Consider the following 21,226-nt stretch of genomic DNA (forward strand, 5'->3'; position numbering starts at 1 on the left):
CCAGGGCCGTCTTGGACAGCTCCCCAGTTGCACAGTGCACAACCCCAAGGAGCGCCATTCACAAAGACGGCTGTGAAAGGTGTTCTCGGCCATGGAGTGTGGAGGTCCTGGGGACACCTCTTGGGGACTTGCCATCACCATCTACTATGGCCCTGGGACTTAACAAGTAGAAGGGGAAAAAGCAGAAATATGTTCCGTTATTTTTGTAAAGAACGCATTAAGTGATCTCTGCGATGATTCCTAACAGGCTGATATGGATCTTGGTTGGGGTGGAAGGGAGGGCGGGAAGAAAAGGCAGCCCTTCTGTGAAGTTCTTGGAAGGAGGTTTTTTTCCTCCATCCTTTATACTCTGTCAGGCTACTTGTAAATTTCCAAGATTCCCCAACTCCCCTGTGGGAGCTCCCCAGTGGACCCAGGAAAGCTGTCCTGGCCTGCATTTGGCTGTCCAGGCCTTGTGTCCACCAGGAGACGGGAGGCTCCAGGCCACACAAGCCCAGTCGGGGGTCTGGGCTTTAGGGGGGCAGCAGTGGTGGAGTCAACGTGGATTCGACACCAAGTCCTAGCCCTTTGTGAGCCAGGCGTTCTATTTAGGGAAGCTCAAGGCCATCTTTAATCATCATGTCCTGCAGGACCTGAGCCCACATGGCAGGTGACACTGGAAAAAGTTCTGTTCTAGCCCTGCAGGCGGCCTCTCGGGGATCCAGACCAGGCCCGCAGCCCCACCCCTACGCCACCCTACATCCAAGGCCTGAGCAAACCAGCGGAGGAGGGGGAGAAACACTGAACATCCCGCAGGACCCTCTGGAGCCTGGGCGAGTCAGGAAGATGTGACAAGTCCAGCGACACCCATCACTGCTGATAGCCCTGTGGTCAGAGATCAGGTCCTGGAGCTGCTGAATGATGCCCCATGATGACCTCAAACCCAGCAGGCACAGCCAGTGAAGCCCACAGCCTGCAGAGCCCGCTTCCCACAGGCACCCTGGTTCCTCCGACTGCACCCAGTCCGGGCATCCCGGGGGTTCAGGCCTTGGCTGCCACGGCCCGCCTCTCACTGAGAGCACACACGCCCCAAGACCAGTCTGGCAGGTCATCCAGATCATCCACCCGGAGCTCCAAACCCCGCCAGATCCTGGGGTCTCAGAGGGAGGAGACCCTGGAGAAGGACCGGGGATCCCCTGGGGAAGCCCACACTGGTCAGGACTGTCAAGGATGATCTGAACCAGAGGGACCTCAACTGACAAGGACGGGGCCGCTACGGCTGGCACTGGGGGGCTGCCACCGGGGAGGATGGCTTAGTTCCAGGCCTGCGGAGACCCCCGGGAGATGACCACTTGTGGGCGAACAACATGCCTGTTTGCTCTGCTCCGGGAAACCCCGGGGACACAGGAACCCGAGGTGGGGGCAAGCCCACCCCCCTCCCCACCGCACGCCCACCCTGCCTGCCCACACGCAGGTGCAACACAGGCCCACACGCGTGCACCTGCACAGGTGCACCCCGCGGAGACTCGTACCCTCTGGGTGGCGTGGTTCAGCATCTCCTGCCAGGCTGAGTCGAACTGCCTCTTGTCGTCCTCCAGCAGCCGCTGCTCGGCCAGAGAGATGGTCTCCTTGGCGGCGCGGAGCACCTCGGTGGCCCTCTGGAAGTCCTGTGTGGCTCGCTGAGCCTCCAGCTGCGCCTGCACAGGAGAGACCTCGTGAGACCGTGGACCGGACCGGTTATAACTCCCCTCCCCGGAAGGTGGAAGTCTCGAGGGTCTGCACGGGTGCAGTCCTTCTCTGCCTGTGCAGCCCGGGCAACAGGCCAGGCACCCGCAGGCACATGCAGACGCTGGATGGGGCACATGGAGGTCTTCACAGCCTGGGACCCAACGGACCCAGATGCACCGGCCAGCTCTCGATCCAAGTTAGAGGCAGCAGAGTGGCCCACCTGCGGCAGGTGTGCCTGACCACGGGCCTTCACAGAGATGCTCTCATTTGCCCAGGGGGCCAAGGGCAGTGTCCCCAGCCCCACCCCCGCCCAGACCCGTGGTTTGGGTGGTTTGGTTCACAGCACAGGAGAATCCGAAAAGCCCCGGAGAAAACAGTCCAGCAGCATCATTCTGGGTGGGAACCGTGGCTCCAGGAGGCCCAGGCTGACTCCTGAGCTCATGCAGCCGTGACCAGACTCGGGCTGCTCGGAGTCCTGGCCCCATGGGGTGACGCTGCAGAACAGGCTCCCACTCACATCACACGCACCCACACCCGCGACGGGGTGGCAGGGAAGACCCTAATGGTCACAGCACCTTCCCTGCTCTCAAGGACCCACAAGTGGGCGAATCAATAGAAACAGCGGCCACGCTCTGGGCCTTTTGAAAATGTAACACATCGTTAATCCAAAATGAGTGTGAACACCCCACCTTTTAAAGTCTTAACACAGACCGAGAAAAGCGATCTCCTTAACTAATATCCGTGTTGTCTACGTGATGAAATGACAGTATTTTGTACCTACTGGGTTAAAATATTAAAACTAATTCCACCTGCTAGTTAAAAAAAATTTTTTTTACTGGGACTAGAAAATTGAACATTACTTAGTTGATTGACAGTCTATTGCTTTTCAACAGTAGAAACATTCCCCTGGGAGGGGAGCATGTGGTTTGCACCAGAAATTTGCAACAAATCCTTGTCCCCACTCGGGGCAGGCTCAGCCTGGACTCCCGGCCAGAGTGCAGGCGAGCTGCCGCCCTGTGCTGGCCTGCCGCAGCCTCCCACCCGCCCACCCCTGCTAACAGGACCCCTTGGTCAGTTGCACAAGCTGGGTGTCAACCCCGGGGCGGTCCCTGGGACCCAGGAGTGGGGAGGAAAAGAACCAGGCCTCCCCCATCCCGAGTCAGCTTCCTGTGACCGAGAGCAAGTCTTTGGAAACCACGGGCCATTTCCCAAAGGTGGTCAAGAAGAGCAAACTCAGACCTGGAGTCTAGCAGCCCCCGGGTAAGGGACAGATGTGTGGCCGACACCTCGGGGCCATCACTGCGCTTCAGGTCACACCCGGCCTGGGGGCGCGGACCCAGGACGGCTTCTTAAAGGGGGACGATCCTGAACTGAGGCTGGGAGTCGGGATGATTTGAAAATTCTGGGTTGGTTGGGGCCGAGAGGAAGCAGAGAGCGGGAACAGAGCGTCTCCAGGAGGCGTGACAAAGACCCTGATCAGGATTTTAAAGGGGAATCAAGGACGGAAGCCTTGGGGACCTTCCCTGGGGGCTCAGTGACTGAGAAGCCACCTTGCAAGGCAGGGAACACGGGTTCCATCCTTGGTGGGGTAGCTTAAGATCCCACATGCCACAGGAGAGCTAAGCCCGTGTGCTGCAAATACCGAGCCTGGATGCCACAGGGAAGACCCAGCACAGCCAAAATTAAAAAAAAAAAAAAAAAAGAACGGGGGCCTTGAGCGAATGTCAGGCTAAGGCTTTAACCAGGGGACCTGCCTTCTGTGACCCACTCCTGCCGTGCGACCCCAGGCCCTTCTGGTGTGCCTCTAGGGGCTGGGGGCCACCCCCAAGACCTGACAGACCCCCAAGAAGACAGCACGGTCCACTGCCAGCAGCAGACTCGCTGCTCCAGGGCCTGGGCTCCAGGCCCGCAGTGCCCTTGGGCTTCCCTGGTGGCTCAAGCTGGTAAAGAATCTGCCTGCGATGTGGGAGACCTGAGTTCAATCCCTGGGTTGGGAAGATCCCCAGGAGAAGGGAAAGGCTACCCACTCCAGTATTCTGGCCTGGAGAATTCCATGAACTGTATAGTCCATGGGGTCGCAGAGAGTTGGACATGACTGAGCGACTTTCGCGTTCACTTTAGTATTTCAATTCAGCAACATTTAAGGATAAACTCTCTTCTCCCAGGTTGTCCTGCTTGAATTATGAAACTTTTCTTTCTTCAAACAAACCAAAAAAAAAAAAAAAAAGATGATGCTCTCAGGGGGACCTTCTGAAATGTGGTTGCTGACCTGGGTCCAGCCCATCGTCACCCACTGCCGTTGTTATCTGCAGCTTCCAAATAAGAGAACCAGACTTACAAGGAAGGAAAAGAGGAAGCCCACCTGAATGGCCCTGCAGAAGAACAGGAGCTCTGTCAAGTCCCTGGGGAGCTTCCTCAAGGTTCCTTCCCTCCTGTGGTACCAGAAATGGGCTTTCCTTGTCATTTGGTGGATCCTGCTACTGTGATGGTTTGGTCGACATTTAATCCACAGGAGCCAAATGGCATCTTTCCATCACGTATGCTCTCATTCATTCATTCACTGAAGGTAAGAGCTGGGCCTTGTTCTGTACCCACTGTCTGTTCTCTGCATCTTCCTTGGAAACAGAGCCCTCACGTCTCCAGGTGAGGCGATGTCCCAGCTAAGACCCTCCTTCCCAGCTGTCACTATGGTTAGTGCCCCTGTTACTTTTAGCTAATGAGATATAAAAGGACATGGAGTGAGACTTCCAGGATTGTCTTTCCATCTGTGACATGGATACAAGGACTGGTGCTTCAACAGCCATTTTGGATCATGAGACACGTCTCTTAAGGACGAAGAAACAGAAAATTAGGCCCTGCCCTGACTTTTCACACAACAGAGAACATAAAGTTTCATGTTTAAGCCAGTGTCATTTGAGGGTTTTCTGTTAACATTCCACCAAAGTAAAAGTGTTAGTCGCTCAGCAGTGCCAGCTCTTTATGACCCCACGGACGGTAGCCCACCAGACTGCTCTCTCCATGGGATCCTCCAGGCAAGAATATTGGAGTGGGTTGCCATGTCCTTCTCCAGGGGATCTTCCCAACCCAGGGATCAAACTCTGGTCTCCTTCATTGCAGACGGATTCTTTACCATCTGAGCCACCACATGAGGGTGATATTCAGCCAAATCTAAACCTACATGATAACGTCTCTTTCCCTCCACACAGCTGGGCTATCCTGCAGACTTGATCGACATGACTGCAGCAGCCTGCACAGACCAGTTCAATCTCTCTCAGCGTCTTTCTAGCTGCACACAGCCCATGTTACAACTTTAAGCCCAAGGAAACACACTTTGGGAGCTTCCTAAAGAGTCCCAAAGTGCGTGACCTCTTTGTAAGGCATTTTGCAAACATTTTCTAAAACCACATACACAAAGAAGAGCCAGGAAGGCACACACATGGGCAGGGGAGCAGGCACCGGCCCCCCCAACCCCGGCAGGACACAGGCCATCAGCCGTCGATGAGGCACTGCCTGGACTCTTAAGTTCCGGGGGCGAGGGGAGACACAGCCCAAAGCAAAATAATGAGTTCCAGCTCAGCGGGGAAAACAGACGCGTTCATTATGAATTCCCAGGCAGACAGTGACAAGTGACAGGTGTAAAGCACATGGGACCATTGTTAAGAGAGTGAAATCAAAGGTTTCTTAGGGCAGGGTCCTTGATGGAGAGGGTGTGAGGCACCAGGTTCCGCCGTGGAAATACGCGGGGCATCAGAGAGCTCACGCCCACGTCAAACTGAGGAGGCTGTACTCAGACTGCATCCTAATAGGACACATGACCTCAAAAATCAGAAGCCAATTGAGAGTCCAAAAGTGAGTCAGAAAGAGAAAGATAAATACCGTATTCTAACACATATATACGGAATCTAGAAGAATGGTACTGAAGAACTTATTTACAGGGCAGCAATGGAGAAACAGACAGAGAACAGACTTATGGACATGGGGAGAGGGGAGGAGAGGGTGAGATGTATGGAAAGGGTAACATGGAAACTTACATTACCATATGTAAAATAGATAGCCAATGGGAATTTGCTGTATATCTCAGGAAACTCAAACAGGGGCTCTGTATCAACCTAGAGGGGTGGGTGGGGAGGGAGATGGGAGGGGGTTTCAAAAGGGAGGGGATATATGTCTACCTGTGGCTGATTCATGTTGAGGTTTGACAGAAAACAGCAAAATTCTGTAAAGCAATTATCCTTCAAAAAAAGTAATTAAAAAAAAAAGTAAAAGGTTAAAAAAAAACAAAAAGCAGCCTATCTGGTTTTCACCATCATATGAAAGACAACACCTAGAAATCTTTGGCACGACCAACTGAGCTTTACCTTCAAACTCCAACAAAGGACTCCAGCCCTGATGTTAACACATTAGCTGAATAAGGGCTTCCTTGTCCACACAGGGGCCGGAGCCAGTTAGCAAACCAGACCAGAGCGAGGCCCTCCCAACGTGGCTCTGAGGAGGAGATACCTGCGGAGCCGTCAAGAGGCAACACAGGAAAAAGGCAACAGGCCTTCACGACCTGTGAACACGTAATGGCTTTCACAGACACCGCTCCATGCAGAGAGCATTAAAAGGCGGCCCGTGAACGGATCTGGTAAGGGACCAGCCATGAAATAAAAAGATGCTTACTCCCTGGAAGGAAAGCTATGACCAACCTAGTTCAGTTCAGTTCAGTTCACTCAGTCGTGTCCGACTCTTTGCGACCCCATGAATCGCAGCACACCAGGCCTCCCTGTCCATCACCATCTCCCGGAGTTCATTCAAACTCATATCCATCGAGTCAGTGATGCCATCCAGCCATTTCATCCTCTGTCATCCCCTTTTCCTCCTGCCCCCAATCCCTCCCAGCATCAGAGTCTTTTCCAATGAGTCAACTCTTCTTTCCAAATTTGCTGGCATATTGAGTGCAGCACTTTCACAGCATCATCTTCCAGGTTTGAAATAGCTCAACTGGAATTCCATCACCTCCATTAGCTTTGTTCATCGTGATGCTTTCTAAGGCCCACTTGACTTCACATTCCAGGATGTCTGGCTCTAGGTGAGTGATCACACCATCATGATTATCTTGCTCGTGAAGATCTTTTTTTTTTACAGTTCTTCTGTGTATTCTTGCCACCTCTTCTTAATATCTTCTGCTTCTGTTAGGTCCATACCATTTCTGTCCTTTATCGAGCCCATCTTTGCATGAAATGTTCCCTTGGTATTTCTAATTTTCTTGAAGAGATCTCTAGTCTTTCCCATTCTGTAGATGGTCAACACCAAAATCAGACTGATTATATTCTTTGCAGCCAAAGATGGAGAAGCTCTATACAGTCAACAAAAACAAGACCGTGAGCTGACTGTGGCTCTGATCATGAGCTCCTTATTGCCAAATTCAGACTTAAATTGAAGAAAGTAGGGAAGACCACTAGACCATTCAGGTATGACCTAAATCAAATCCCTTATGATTATACAGTGGAAGTGAGAAATAGATTTAAGGGACTAGATCTGATAGAGTGCCTGATGAACTATGGACTAAAGTCCGTGACATTGTACAGGAAACAGAGATCAAGACCATCCCTATGGAAAAGACATGCAAAAAAGCAAAATGGCTGTCTGGGGAGGCCTTACAAATAGCTATGAAAAGAAGAGAAGGGAAAAGCAAAGGAGAAAAGGAAAGATATAAGCATCTGAATGCAGAGTTCCAAAGAATAGCAAGAAGAGATAAGAAAGCCTTCCTCAGCGATCAATGTAAAGAAATCGAGGAAAAAATGACCAATCTAGACAGCATATTAAAAAGCAGAGACATTACTTTGCCAACAAAGGTCCGTTTAGTCAAGGCTATGGTTTTTCCAGTAGTCATGTATGGATGGGAGAGTTGGACTATAAAGAAAGCTGAGTGCCAAAGAATTGGTGCTTTTGAACTGTGGTGTTGGAGAAGACTCTTGAGAGTCCCGGACTGCAAGGAGATCCAACCAGTCTATCCTAAAGGAAATCAGTCCTGAATATTCATTGGAAGGACTGATGCTGAAGTGAAACTCCAACACTTTGGCCACCTAATGGGAAGAGCTGACTCATTTGAAAAGACCATGATGCTGGGAAAGTTTGAGGGCAGGAGGAGAAGGGGTCGACAGAGGATGAGATGGTTGGATGGCATCACCAAATAAATGGACATGAATTTGGGTAAACTCCAGGAGTTGGTGATGGACAGGGAGGCCTGGCGTGCTGCAGTTCATGGGGTCACAAAGAGTCAGACACAACTGAGCAACTGAACTAAACTGAACTGAAGGGGGCCTTCATTAGACACTGGCCCCGCCAGCTTGAAAACTGTGATTCCTTCGGTCTTGGAAACAAGGTGGGGGTGGTGGGGGGAGCCCCTGCTGAGGCCACAGTCGCTGCCTGGACTCCGCCCCACACCAGTCCACAGCTGGGCACCAGATGTTCGTGCTGGGTGCAACAGAGGCAAAGCTGGTGCACAGGCCATCCAGCTCGACTCTTCATTAAAAAAAACAAACAGGGCCCAAGGAAGCATGGCCACATGTTAAGTGTCACAAAGTTCCTTGGGAGCTGGCCAGGAGACCAGAGCCCCCCGACCCTGGGCGGGGCTGTTTCCATTCTACCACGAGGTGTCTGCTCCCTGGGCAGTGTTACCAATGGCACGATCGCGGGCAAGCGGACCATGAATCACACACAGTCAGAGGGGCCGCTGAGGACCAAAGACCGCACCCCACCTGGGATGCCCACCAGCCAGTCAGCTGCAGAAACTAGAAGATGACTAGGGGTCGGGTCACTTGGCCGCCCAACGCCCATGCTCCCACCAGGGGCAGCTCCAGATCACAGAGAGAGCCGCAAGACGAGACTGGCCCAGTACCTGACTGCCAACAAACGCTCGGTGTGGGTTCAGATAACTGTGAGGAAGATCACAGCGTCCACTCTGAGTCAGACGGTATACGATGAGATGTTCTGGGACACGCCGCACTAGGGTCTCAGAATTACCCTGGGAGCGAGTCCAAGTGGCATCCTACCTTGTGAAGGAGACCAGCTCAGAAAGGTTAAAGAAACTGCCTGGGGCCACACAGAGAGCAAGGGTGGGTCGAGACTCAAGCCCTGACCCAGGGCCTTTGTGCAAAACTTCTAAAAAAAAAAAAAAAAATGCCACCTGCTGGGCTACACACTGCTGAGCAAGCGCTGCTCCAGCGAGGCCCCTCTTGCTTCTTCTTATGCCTGGGGCCACACTGGCCACTGCCGAATAGACGGGGACACGTATGGGGGTTGCAGGGAGAAAAGATGTTAGTCCCCAAGGACAGCGATTTCCCTTCCACAAAGTGGGGGTGCAGGACCCCCGTGTAAGAGCTCAGCTCCTTCCCAGTCAGGAACCAGGGGAGACGAAGGCGGGGTCTACAGAGGCTGAGGCTACACGCTCTTGAGCGGGACCTCTCCTGCACCCCAACACTGCTCCCTCCCCTGGGACCCCACTCCCAGGGGAACAGTGGACATCACCATTTCACACCCACTCCCCTCACAGGCCTCCAGACGGCTTTCCCTATCCCCTTCTGAGAGCCTGTAGCACTTGAAACCCAAAGGGATGCTCCAGGTTTACTGAAGGAACGAGTGGGCTCTATCTGCATACACCTCCCAGCGGGCGAAGGCAACAGTCACGGATCCACAAAAGGCTTCTGAAGACTCTGGCGTGAGATGGACACACGGCTCCCACGGCCTCCCAGAGAGGCCTGGAACGTCCCTGACCCGGGCGGGCAGCACTGGCCCTTTGCTGGCTGTGGGGCCTCCGGGAGACACCGCAGGGAGGCCTGGCTTCTGCAGCCCGAGGGCTCCAGCTGGGACGGCTCCTGCTCCACAGGGCTCAGGACAAGGGCCAGGTGTACACTGCACCAGGCACCTGGTGGGGGGAAGCCCCCGTCTTTGCTTTTTTTGATTTTTTAAGATACAATTTTGTCCTTGCCTCTTTAAAAAAAAAAAAAATTATTCATTTGGCTGCACCTGGCTTTAGTGGTGGTAAATGGAGTCAAGTTCCCAGACCAGGGATTGAGCCCAGGCCCCCTGCACTGGCAGAGGGCAGAGTCCTATGCCACTGGAGCACCAGGAACGCCCTTGGCCTTGCCTCCTCACGGGGACTGTTGCACGTGCTGCTGGGAGAATTCAGCCCCCAGCTAGAGGCTCGTAGAGAAAACCGCAGAGGCTTCTCTAAGCCACCCGAGGAAGAGGAGAGGCTCTCAGAGAGGGAGGGACATCCAGGGTAAGATCGAAGTGGGCAGGAGGCAGGGCGGCTGCTCTTGGTTTCACTCAAGCCCCAGACGTCCGTTCTGAGTCATCCTAGGGATGGGCAGTCGCCAGAGCCTAAGACGTTCAGTTCCACAAACTTCCCCCTTCCACGCCCTTCCAGACGTATCTGAGGTTAACGGAAGAGTGGACAGGGACAGGCAGCAGCCGCTTTGACCCTGAGGATGCTCTGGACACAAACACTGTAATCAGAAGCATCTTCTAGAGAGAATGCCATGCAGCCCTTTCAGTTCCTTGATCATTTTCATACCCAGTGTTCCTAACTTTTTTCACGTGTATTTAGTCAAAATCATTTTCACTTGGATCAGTTCTTTTCAGTTTCAAATCAACCTGAACCATCAAGCAGTTTCATCGACAAACTTTACTCATTACAGCCTATGCCATGGAGTTCTCCGTTATTTCTGTCAAACAATTTTCCTGGACCAATTTTTTTACAGATCTAAGAACTGGTTGAACATATGGGACATCAATTTTTAATCAGTCCCAAATGTTAGCATGTATAGTTTGAGCCATAATCAGTTAACATTAAACTGTATAATATAAAACATATTAAACAATATTATTACAAATTAAATAAAAGATCTGTGGTGTGTATTTCTCACTATATAAATATGAGAAAGCCTTGAGCAGTCTTAAGAGACATCATTCGGGGCCTGCAGCTGGTTAAATGGAAGGCTGCAAAGCTCGTCAATAAATGGCAAAAAAGCCACAAGGGATGAGGAAAAAAATCAAGGTCACATAGTTTTATGTCAGGAAGCATTTAACAGGAGGCTTCCTGTGTGCTGTTTTGGATCTGTCAGGAATTCTCTGTTCCTTATTAATTCCTGAATATTCAGTAATTAAGAGGAGAGGCAAGCCTCTCCCGGGACTGAGGAATCCAGGCATTTCCTTCGTTAGTTTTTCTATACGGTGATAAGTGCCCTCTTCCTTTTTATGAACCATATGGTATAAGTGGTTATTTACAACTCTCTCCTTCTTATGGATGACCTCATGTTTTCTTGATAACTTGTAAGTTTTGATTTTATCTCTGCTGAAAAATAGCTATCTTGTAAGACAGTATAAATACCTACACAATGTTGAATAAAACACCTTTGCTCCATCAGAGCTCTGGTCCCCGTGTCTTGTTTTCTCTCTCTCTCTCTCCCTCTCTTTTTCAGGCTGATCCCCTGGAGTGCAGAGGCCCTCTGAGTTCACTTTCCTGCCCAGGCTTCTAAGACCCTCTCGAGAAGGCACTCTGCACCTTCACCCCATCGAGAGGGCGCCTGAGGCCTCTGTGAACAGAGCAAGCCTCGTGCCAGGGGCTTTATTGGCTTTCTGTGTAAACCAAGGAATATCAGCCTCTTTCTCTCCTTTACTTTCTTATCGTCGACTCTGGACCACCAGGTTCCGGTCCATTAAAGGACCTCAACAGTTTTATTCTATCCTGAGGTTAAAGATGAGCTGTTTAAAAACAAAAATTCAAAAGCTATTATCTGCTTCAAAGTAACACAGAAGTGAGAGCTAAGGGGTGGGGTGGTGGAGAGGTAAAGGTGAAATAAGATTGGCCAATGGATTAGTTTTTACAGAAGCTGGAGGAAGGGTATATGTGGTCCCACTGCTGCTGCTAAGTCACTTCAGTCGTGTCCGACTCTGTGCGACCCCACAGACGGCAGCCCATCAGGCTCCCCCGTCCCTGGGATTCTCCAGGCAAGAACACTGGAGTGGGCTGCCATTTCCTTCTCCAATGCATGAAAGTGAAAAGTGAAAGTGAAGTCGCTCAGTCTTGTACGACCCTCAGCAACCCCATGGACTGCAGCCCACCAGACTCCTCCATCTATGGGGTTTTCCAGGCAAGAGTACTGGAGTGGGGTGCCATTGCCTTCTCCGGTGGTCCCACTACTCAATATATATGTGAAATTTCCTATAATAAAAAGTAAGTAAAACTATTCTCATTGGCAATTACCTACTTACTATTCTCTAGAACTGCAGTGTCAGGAGCCACTGGTCACAAGTGGCTACTTACATTTAATTACAATGAAATAAATAAAGTTTTCAGTTTTCCCGGTTGTGTCAGCCACACTGAGGAGACCCAGACTGAGGAGTGTTCACGAGTCACACGTGGCTAGTGTCCCACACTGGTCAGCGCAGACTCAGAACATTTCCAGCATCACAGGAAGTTCCACTGCCCAGGCTGACCTAGACACGGGCCCACTAGGAATGAAGGCTGGCGGAAGGTCTCAGCTACCATCCACCAGCTCTGGCCTATGTTCACCAAAACAGCATCTTTGCGCTCATCACCACTAACTATTAGAGAAATGCAGATCAAACCTGCAAGGAGGCAGCACCTCACAGGGGTCAGAATGGCCGTCGTTAAAAAGTCCACATACATGCTGGAGAGTGTGTGGAGGAAGGGGAGCCCTCCTACACTGTGGGGAGCATGTAGATTGGGGCAGCCACTAGGAGAAGAGTGTGCATGCTCAGTTGCTCAGTCGTGTCCGACTCTTTGTGACCCTATGGACATGGGAATTTTCAGTCAGGTATACTGGAATAGGTTGTCATTTCTCCTCCAATTGGAGGTCCCTTAAAAAAACCTAAAAATAGAGCTGCCATAGGATCCAGCAATTCCATTCCTGGGAATATATCCAGAAATGAAAGTTGCTCAGTCATGTCCGACTCTTTGTGACCCCATGGACCATACAGTCCATGGAATTCTCCAGGCCAGAGTACTGGAGTGGGTAGCCTTTCCCTTCTCCAGGGGATCTTCCCAACCGAGGGATCAAACCCAGGCCTCCTGCATTGCAGGCGGATTCTTTACCAGCTGAGCCACCAAGGAAGCCCGGGCATCTATCCAGAGAAAACTCGAAGTCCCAAAGATACATGCTCCCCTATGGTCACGCAGCACTATACACAACCTAATCACTGTTCAGGAAGCAACCTAAGTGTCCGTGGACAGATACACAGATAAAGAAGATGTGGTACATACGCACGATGGAGTGTTACTCGGCCATTAGAAAGAATGAAATAATGCCATTTGCAGCAATGTGGATGGACCTAGAGAGTGTCATACGAAGCAAAGTCAGAAAGACAAATAGCACGTGATACACTTATCTGTGGAATCTAAAATATGATACAAATGAACTTATTTACAAAACAGAAAGACTGGAAGACTGAAGGGGAAGGTGTGGGGGAGGAATGGAGTGGAAATCTGGGATTAGCAGATGCAAACTATTAATATTACATGTATCAACAGCACAAGTGAACCAGGTCCTAATGTACAGCACAGGGAACTATATTCCAGACCCTGTAATAAACCATAATAGAAAAGAATATGAGAAAGGATGGATACATCATTTCGCTGCACAGCAGAAGTTAACAAGGGGCTTCTCAGGTGGCACAGTGGTAGAGAATCCAGCTGCCAACACAGGAGACCCAAGAGACGCGGGTTCGATCCTTGGGTCAGGAAGATCCCATGGAGAAGGAAATGGCCACCCACTCCAGAATTCTTGTCTGGAAAATTCCATGGACAGAGGGACCTGGCAGGCTGCAGTCCATGGGGTCACAAAGAGTCAGTCATGACTGAGCGCGCACACACACACACACACACACAGAAATTAACAAACACTGTAAACCAGCTATATAAAAATATTTAAAGCAGCATTTTCATCCTTGCTTTGTATTATAAACAATCACACAGTTAAAAACCTGTAATAAGGGAATGCTGGGATACACCGTGTTGAGACCCTGGGTGTGGGGAAGCCCCAACCACCCAGTAGGGTGCTGTGACCCAGTTTCTGGCAGGATGATGCCCGCCTCCCCTGGTCATCCAGGGCTCCGGAATGACCAGGGCTGGGTCTGACTCCGTTTCAGTGGGGAGCTTCAGGGAAGTTCACCTAGAACGGAGCCCAGTGCCTTCTTTCCTGGGCCATGCGTGGGTCCGCTCCTGACCCCTGGGACCAGCACACACATCCACACCTGCCCCACTCAGGGGCCGTTGCCCCGGGCCACTGGTGGGCACCACCTGCCTCCCTACAGCAGGCCCCCAGTCCAGCCAAGAGGTGCCGGCAGGAGGGGGCATGGGGCTCTTAGGCCAAGTCAGCAGGTCAAGCAAGTCAGCTACGGCGTCTGCGACCTTCACAGCCCGCTCCTCCATGTGATCACAGCAGATTCACACAGCCTGCCAGTCACACGGGCCCCTAAGCAAAGCCTCGCTGCTGCTACAAGGACCAACAGATGCTGAGCCTCTCCCAGCCCCAGCCCAGCCAGGAGGGCGCCCCACCCCCACACACACACCCACCCAGGGCTTTCTCTGTCTCCCACACTCCAAGCTGGTCAGGCTCCAAGCCGGCAAGAGTCAACCCAGGGCAGGCCTGGGGCAGGAGACAGTGCCCGAGGCCAAGGCCCCGTGGCCCACCAGCACACCCAGACCCCTGGCCCAGGGCACTCAAACCACCAAGTCTTTGGGTTCAGCGAGACAGAAACAACAGACACCAAGCATTTTCGTTTTACAGAAGAGAAATCCAGTGCTTAAGAGCGCCGAAGAACTGATGCTTTAGAACTGTGGTGCTGGAGAAGACTCTCGAGAGTGCCCTGGACTGCAAGGAGATCCAACCAGTCCATCCTAAAGGAGACCAGTCCTGGGTGTTCACTGGAAGGACTGATGTTGAAGCTGAAACTCCAATACTTTGGCCACCTGATGCAAAGAGCTGACTCATTGGAAAAGACCCTGATGCTGGGAAAGATTGAGGGCAGGAGGAGAAGGGAACGACAGAGGATGAGATGGCTGGATGGCATCATTGACTCAATGGGCATGAGTTTGAGTGAACTCCGGGAGCTGGTGATGGACAGGGAGGCCTGGCATGCTGCGGTCCATGGGGTCGCAGAGCGACTGAGTGACTGAACTGAACTGAAGACGTGAACTGGCCTGCTCAAAGGACAAGTCACATGCCTCCTCTAACTCCTGCAAACTTGTGCTAACTCAGGGAGCCTCTCTGCTGTGGAGTGGTTCCCAGGCTCAGCAGGGCTGTACCGTCCTCCCACTGATTTCCATCTCTGCCTCCCCCACCACACCCGTCAGCCCCAGAACACAAGAAGCACAGCACCTCCAAGCCTCAAGGTCAGGGAAGCTTCCTGGGGAAACACAGCACAGACCCAGACACGACAGGGGGCCTGGTCACACTGAGGATGTTGGGGGGTTGCCGCTGAGTGTGGGCCCCCCGCTCTGCAATGACAGCCCTTCGAGCTCATGAACACGCTGCTGGCTTCCCAGAGGGAGGAGGGTGCATGGGAGCTGGGAGGAGCCTGGATAAAGCACGGGGTGCCAGAGTGGAATCCACATTCCCTCAGCTCAGCCACGGCCGATCACACGCCCACGACTGCAGAGGCCTTGGCAAAGCGCCGCCCCTGCCCGCACCCCCTACCCTCTCCTTCCTCCCTGGTGGGGGCCAGCCGGCCCTCTGGGGGCACACAGTCCTCCTCCACCTGGGGGCTGTGAGCAGAGATGCCAACCTTTCCAGGGCCTGCTCTCCAGAAGGTGGTCCAACTGGGACCACAAGCACAAACAGGGCCCCTCGCAGCTCTCCAAGCCAAGGGACCCCGGCTCTTCGTAGATCACAGTGCCAACAAAAGAAACCTTCCTGCCCTGCACAGAAGAGGCACTGACCGCCCGCACAGCGGTCAGTGAGGCAGCGTCCTGCACCCAAAGAGTGGGGAGCAGCAGGCGTCAACAGTGACCATGGACTCAGGCCTTGGACCTCGAACAGGTCACTGGACTTCTCAGACTGGAACGCCAAGGCCGCTGCTAACTCCCAGGGAGCCTGGTTCCAAGAACTGAAGACACGTAATTACAGCAGGAATTTTTGAGGCCAGGGTCCAGAATGCAGTTTTCTGGCTTAACCATGGACAAATGGCCCATCAGCAGGCGAGCTTACCACTGAGCTATTGTGCTTTTGCTATCATCTCTACTGTCTACACTGGCAAATTTTCCATAATAAAAGCTTATAAAATTGCTTATTGACACACTTATTAACAGCCGTTGCTTCGTTATTTATCGACCACACAGCTCTCTCCTTACACTCAGAGTATGTCACTGGGTTGAGTAACAGCATCACATGAGGGAAAAGGGGGGCCCACACCATTTATCAAGTGAAAAATATAACCGCCATTTCCAGTCAAATGTTTTAAACCAATCATGAGAAAAGACATTGTTCAAACAGCCAGGGAAATCTGCAAAAGAACTGGGTATGAGATGGTGCACAAAGAACTTTTATCCATTTTGTTAGATGTAAGAATGGGATACTTTTAAGGTTTCTTATCTGTTAGAGATAAACACTTAAGTATTTATGGGTAAAGTGATCCAGTATCTGTGAAGAGCTTTAAAATAAAAACTGGGGAGTCTAAGGAACACAGTGATTTCAAGATATTAACCATTGCTGACACTGGTGAGAGGCACTTGGGTTCACTGATAACTTTACTTTTGTGTACACTTCAAGCATTCCATAATAGAAAGGGGTAAAGTATTTTTTGAAGGCTTTGGTCCATCAGTTACCATTTTTGCTATTTGCCTGCCAAGTAATTTTTTTCCAGTAGTCATGTATGGATGTGAGAGTTGGACTATAAAGAAAGCTGAGCACTGAAGAATTGATGCTTTTGAACTGTGGTGCTGGAGAAGACCCTTGAGAGTCAGTCCCTTGGACTGCAAGGGGGTCCAACCAGTCCATCCTAAAGGAGATCAGTCCTGAAAATTCATTGGAAGGACTGATGCTGAAGCTGAAACTCCAATATTTTGGCCACCTGATGCAAAGAACCAGCTCATTTGAAAAGACCCTAATGCTGGGAAAGATTGAAGGCAGGAGGAGAAGTGGACGACAGAGGATGAGATGGCTGGATGGCATCACCGACTCAATGGACATGAGTTTGAGTAAACTCTAGGAACTGGTGATGGACAGGGAAGCCTGGCGTGCTGCAGTCCATGGGCTCGCAAAGAGTCAGACACGACTGAGCAACTGAACTGAACCTGCCAAGTAATTATAAAACTCCAGAAAATGCTGCTCACTATTAATAATAAATTTGGGAAACCAAATGTAGTTTGTCAAGGGTGGTCCTCATGAAAGACAAAATTTAAATAAATAAAAATTAGAAAAATAAAACACCTGTAGGACTGCCAATGAGGGGAAGTAAAGGGCCAGTTAAGAGATATAGGACACTGAGGGGCTCCGGATCCCTCAAACCACCCCTGCCCCTGTGCAATCTTGAAATACAATGTATCAAAACTGTGGCAAGTCCTACACTAGCCCTTGACATCCTGTGAGTGGCCAAACCACTGCAGCTGTGCAGAATTTCTCATCTCCAATCTTGATCTCGTCTGCTCTGATTGCAAACCTCAGTTCTCTGTCCCCGGCACAGGCGGGGGAAGGAAAACACCCACATACAATGACAAAGCACATTATCAGCACAAAGTGCTTCCAAGGAGGGCAGTAATCAAGCCTGCCCCGCCCTGCACCTCACTCCTGTTGCCAGGAGGATAAAAGGAACCAGGGCAAGAGTGATTATCAAACCTCTGCTGGACCAGGATTCACTTACAGAATCCAGCCTACAGTCCTGTTGTTCAGTTCAGTTTAGTTCAGTTCAGTCGCTCAGTCGTGTCCGACTGTTTGCGACCCCATGAATCTCAGCACGCAAGGCCTCCCTGTCTATCACCAACTCCTGGAGTTTACTCAGACTCACGTCCATCGAGTCAGTGATGCCATCCAGCCATCTCATCCTCTGGCGTCCGCTTCTCCTCCTGCCCCCAATCCCTCCCAGCATCAGAGTCTTTTCCAATGAGTCAACTCTTCGCATGAGGCAGCCAAAGTACTCGAGTTTCATATTGCTATATCCATTTGACACCCAAAGAAACAGAGGTTAAGGAACTGATTCAAGGTCACACAGCTAGAAAGGAGACTTCAGCAACCTAAATGTTCATCAAGCAACGAACGGATAAAGAAAATGTGGTGTAGCTATGCAATGGAATATTACTCAGCGCCGTAAAAAGAATGAAATAATGCCATTCACAGCAATATGTATGGACCAAGAGATTATCATACTAAGCAAAGTAAGTCAGAGAGAGAAATAAGACATAATATCACTTACACGTGGAATCTTAAAAAATTATACAAATGGACTTATTTACAAAGCAGAAAAACACACAAAGACACAGAAAACAAATTTATGGTTACCAAAGGGGGTTACACCCTTTGGTAAATTTATGGTCACACCTCCAGCTCTGTACCAAGGACCAAATGGCTCCAAAGACGTTTCCAGCATCTACACGATGAAAAGAAATGGGTTCAAGAACATGTCTCCTGCCTCCGAGATAAGAAATACTCAGAAGCTGTTAAAAGGAGTATGTGTGGATTGCCCCTTCTCTGCCAGGCTGGGATCCACAGCTGGGGAGGGGGAGGAAGGGATAGATTAAGAGTTTGGGATTAACAGATAAAGACTACATATGTAACAGATAAACAAGGACCTACTGTAGAGCACAGGGAACTATATTCAATCCCTTCTAATAATAAGGGAAAAGAATCTCAAAAAGAATATATACATATACACACTACACACACACACATATATGCATAACTGAACCTCTGTGCTATACACCTGAAAGTAACATGATATTGAAAATCAGCTACACAGGTCCCAGGACTGCAGGGTCCCGGAGAGGAAAAGCAACATAAGCCATGTACTGCTCCACCTCTCCTGCAGGGGGCTCACGAGACCCTGATGAGAAACCACAGAAGCCACTGGCCACCCTCAGCTGGACAAACGGCCTGCACAGGGCCGTCTGCACACCCAGCTCTCTGGCCAAGACATTCTCTCCATCGAGCACTCAAAGCTGGATGAGTCCTGGCCAACCACCACAGCTCCAGCTTTGTACCAAGGACCAAATGGGCTCCAAAGACGTTTGCAGCATCTACATGATGAAAAGAAACGGGTTCAAGAACATGTCTCCTGCTTCCGAGATAAGAAATACTCAGAAGCTGTTGAGGGGAGTATGTGTGGATGGCCCCTTCTCTGCCAGGCTGGGCTCCACAGAGGGGCTCATCACCTGGGCAGCTTCCTCACACTGGTCGGGGCTGCCTCCACCAGTCCGTGTCTCCCTCACACAGCTGCCTGGTTCCACTCCCAAGAGGCAGGGGACACACCCAGTCCAGACAAAGTGACTTCCCTTAACTCACTGGGCAACGAGGGATGGATGGTTGGGAAGCCTTCTCAAAGCGTTCTACCCTTGACCTAAAAGCCTGGAAGACACCCACAAAGGGGCCCTGAAGGAAGGTGAGGAGGAGGGGGAGCAGCAGGATGCCTCAATCCCTGGACCAGCAACACACGCTGGGCGGCCAGACACCCGGGCAGCTCTCCAGGCCGAGGGCCCGCGGAGCTGCTGCTGCAGCGTGCGGTAAGCTCACAGGGAGCCGCGGGATCTCTACAGAGCATCACCCAGCAGCCCAGGAGCCTCAGTGATGGAGAGACCATTACGGAACGCTTCATTCCCCAAGCCCAGCCAACCTACACTGCAGGTGCCTAAGAAACGTCTGTTTATTACTCAGCCACAGAAAGGAACAAAATCATGTCATTTGTAAGTGACATGGATGAACCTAGAGTCTGTCACCCAAGGGAAGGAAGTCAGAAAGAGAAAAATACTAGGTATGAACGCATGTATATGGAATCTAGAAAAATGGTGCTAATAAACCTGCCTGCAGGGCAGGAAGACAGACGCAGACATAGAGAACACACTTATGGACACAGCAGGGGAAGGAGTTCAGTTCAGTCGCTCAGTCGTGTCCGATTCTTTGCGACCCCATGGACTGCAGCACGCTAGGCCTCCCGGTCCATCACCTACTCCCGGAGTTCACTCAAACTCATATCCATCAGTCAGTGATGCCATTCAACCATCTCATCCTTTGTCGCTCCCTTCTCCTCCTGCCTTCAATCTTTCCCAGCATCAGGGTCTTTTCAAATGAGTCAGCTGTTCACATCAGGTAGCCAAAATATTGGAGTTTCAGCTTCAACATCAGTCCTTCCAATGAACGCCCAGGACTGATTTCCTTTAGGATGGACTGGTTGGATCTCCTTGCAGTCCAAGGGACTCTCAAGAGTCTTCTCCAACACCACAGTTCAAAAGCATCAATTCTTCGGTGCTCAGTTTTCTTTATGATCCAACTCTCACATCCATACATGATTACTGGAAAAACCATAGCTTTGACTAGACGGACCTTTGTTGACAAAGTAATGTCTCTGCTTTTTAATAAGCTGTCTAGGTTGGTCATAACTTTTGTTCCAAGGAGCAAGCATCTTTTTATTTCATGGCTGCAGTCACCATGTGCAGTGATTTTGGAGCCCAAGAAAATGAAGTCTGTCACTGTTTCCCCACCTATTTGCCATGAAGTGAAGGGGAAGGAGAGGGTGGGACAAGCTGGAAGAGCAGCAGGTATACATGACCTAGACAGGTGGCCGTGGGAGGCTGCTGTCTAACACAGGGAGCTCAGCTTGGTGCTGAGTGATGACCTGGGGAGGGGGATGGGATATGGATAATACAGCTGACTATTGCACAGCAGAAACACAACACTGCACAGCAGCCATCCCCCATACTGAAAAAAAAGTAATGCCTGTTTAATTCAGGTACAAATGATAAGCCACAAACGACTTCCTGGTGGTCGGCCTTCCTAACGCACCTTGTGATTTTCTTCTGTGGCTCCCACAATTAAATCAACGTCCCTCTGGGCACACGTATCCTCAGAAGCGTCCGTTCACGTGACGTGAAAACTCACCTGAATAAGGACCTCACTGCACACACTAAATCATGAGGCAGGAACGCCATTCTCTCAAGATCTAAATAGTTCCCCTTCCACTGGACCTCACCTCCCCCAAGCTGAATAATACATAATGCAGGTCCCAGTGGGTCTTCGGGAAATTCCTTCCTGGGTGACATTTTACCCCCTCTGAATTCACGGGACCAAATTTCTATACTTCTAATTACAGCATTTTGCCATGTTATAAGATAGTATAGGTGGAAAAAAAAAAACTGGCAATTTCCCAAATATACTGCCAGCACATCTTGAATGATTTTATCCTTCACTTGGCCTTCTTGACCAGACAGCCAACTCCGTGAAGGCAAGGATGCTTTCTGTACATCCGTGAGTCCCTGCCACCAGAACAGTGACGTGCAAACAGGTGCTTGTTGGGGGCCAGAGTGAGG

At 50.8% G+C, this 21,226-nt stretch overlaps 1 protein-coding gene across 1 annotated transcript in view; it reads right to left on the reverse strand.

The window, feature by feature from the left end:
• Window positions 1–21,226, reverse strand: part of SH3BP5 (SH3 domain binding protein 5) — an 82,101-nt gene that overhangs the window by 12,921 nt on the left and 47,954 nt on the right. The window contains exon 4 of the mRNA XM_025294106.3: window positions 1,512–1,676. Within this exon, the coding sequence (XP_025149891.3) occupies window positions 1,512–1,676 (165 nt within the window). The remainder of the gene's footprint in view (window positions 1–1,511; window positions 1,677–21,226) is intronic.

This window comes from Bubalus bubalis, chromosome 1, assembly GCF_019923935.1.
Source record: "Bubalus bubalis isolate 160015118507 breed Murrah chromosome 1, NDDB_SH_1, whole genome shotgun sequence".
Lineage (NCBI taxonomy): Eukaryota > Metazoa > Chordata > Mammalia > Artiodactyla > Bovidae > Bubalus > Bubalus bubalis.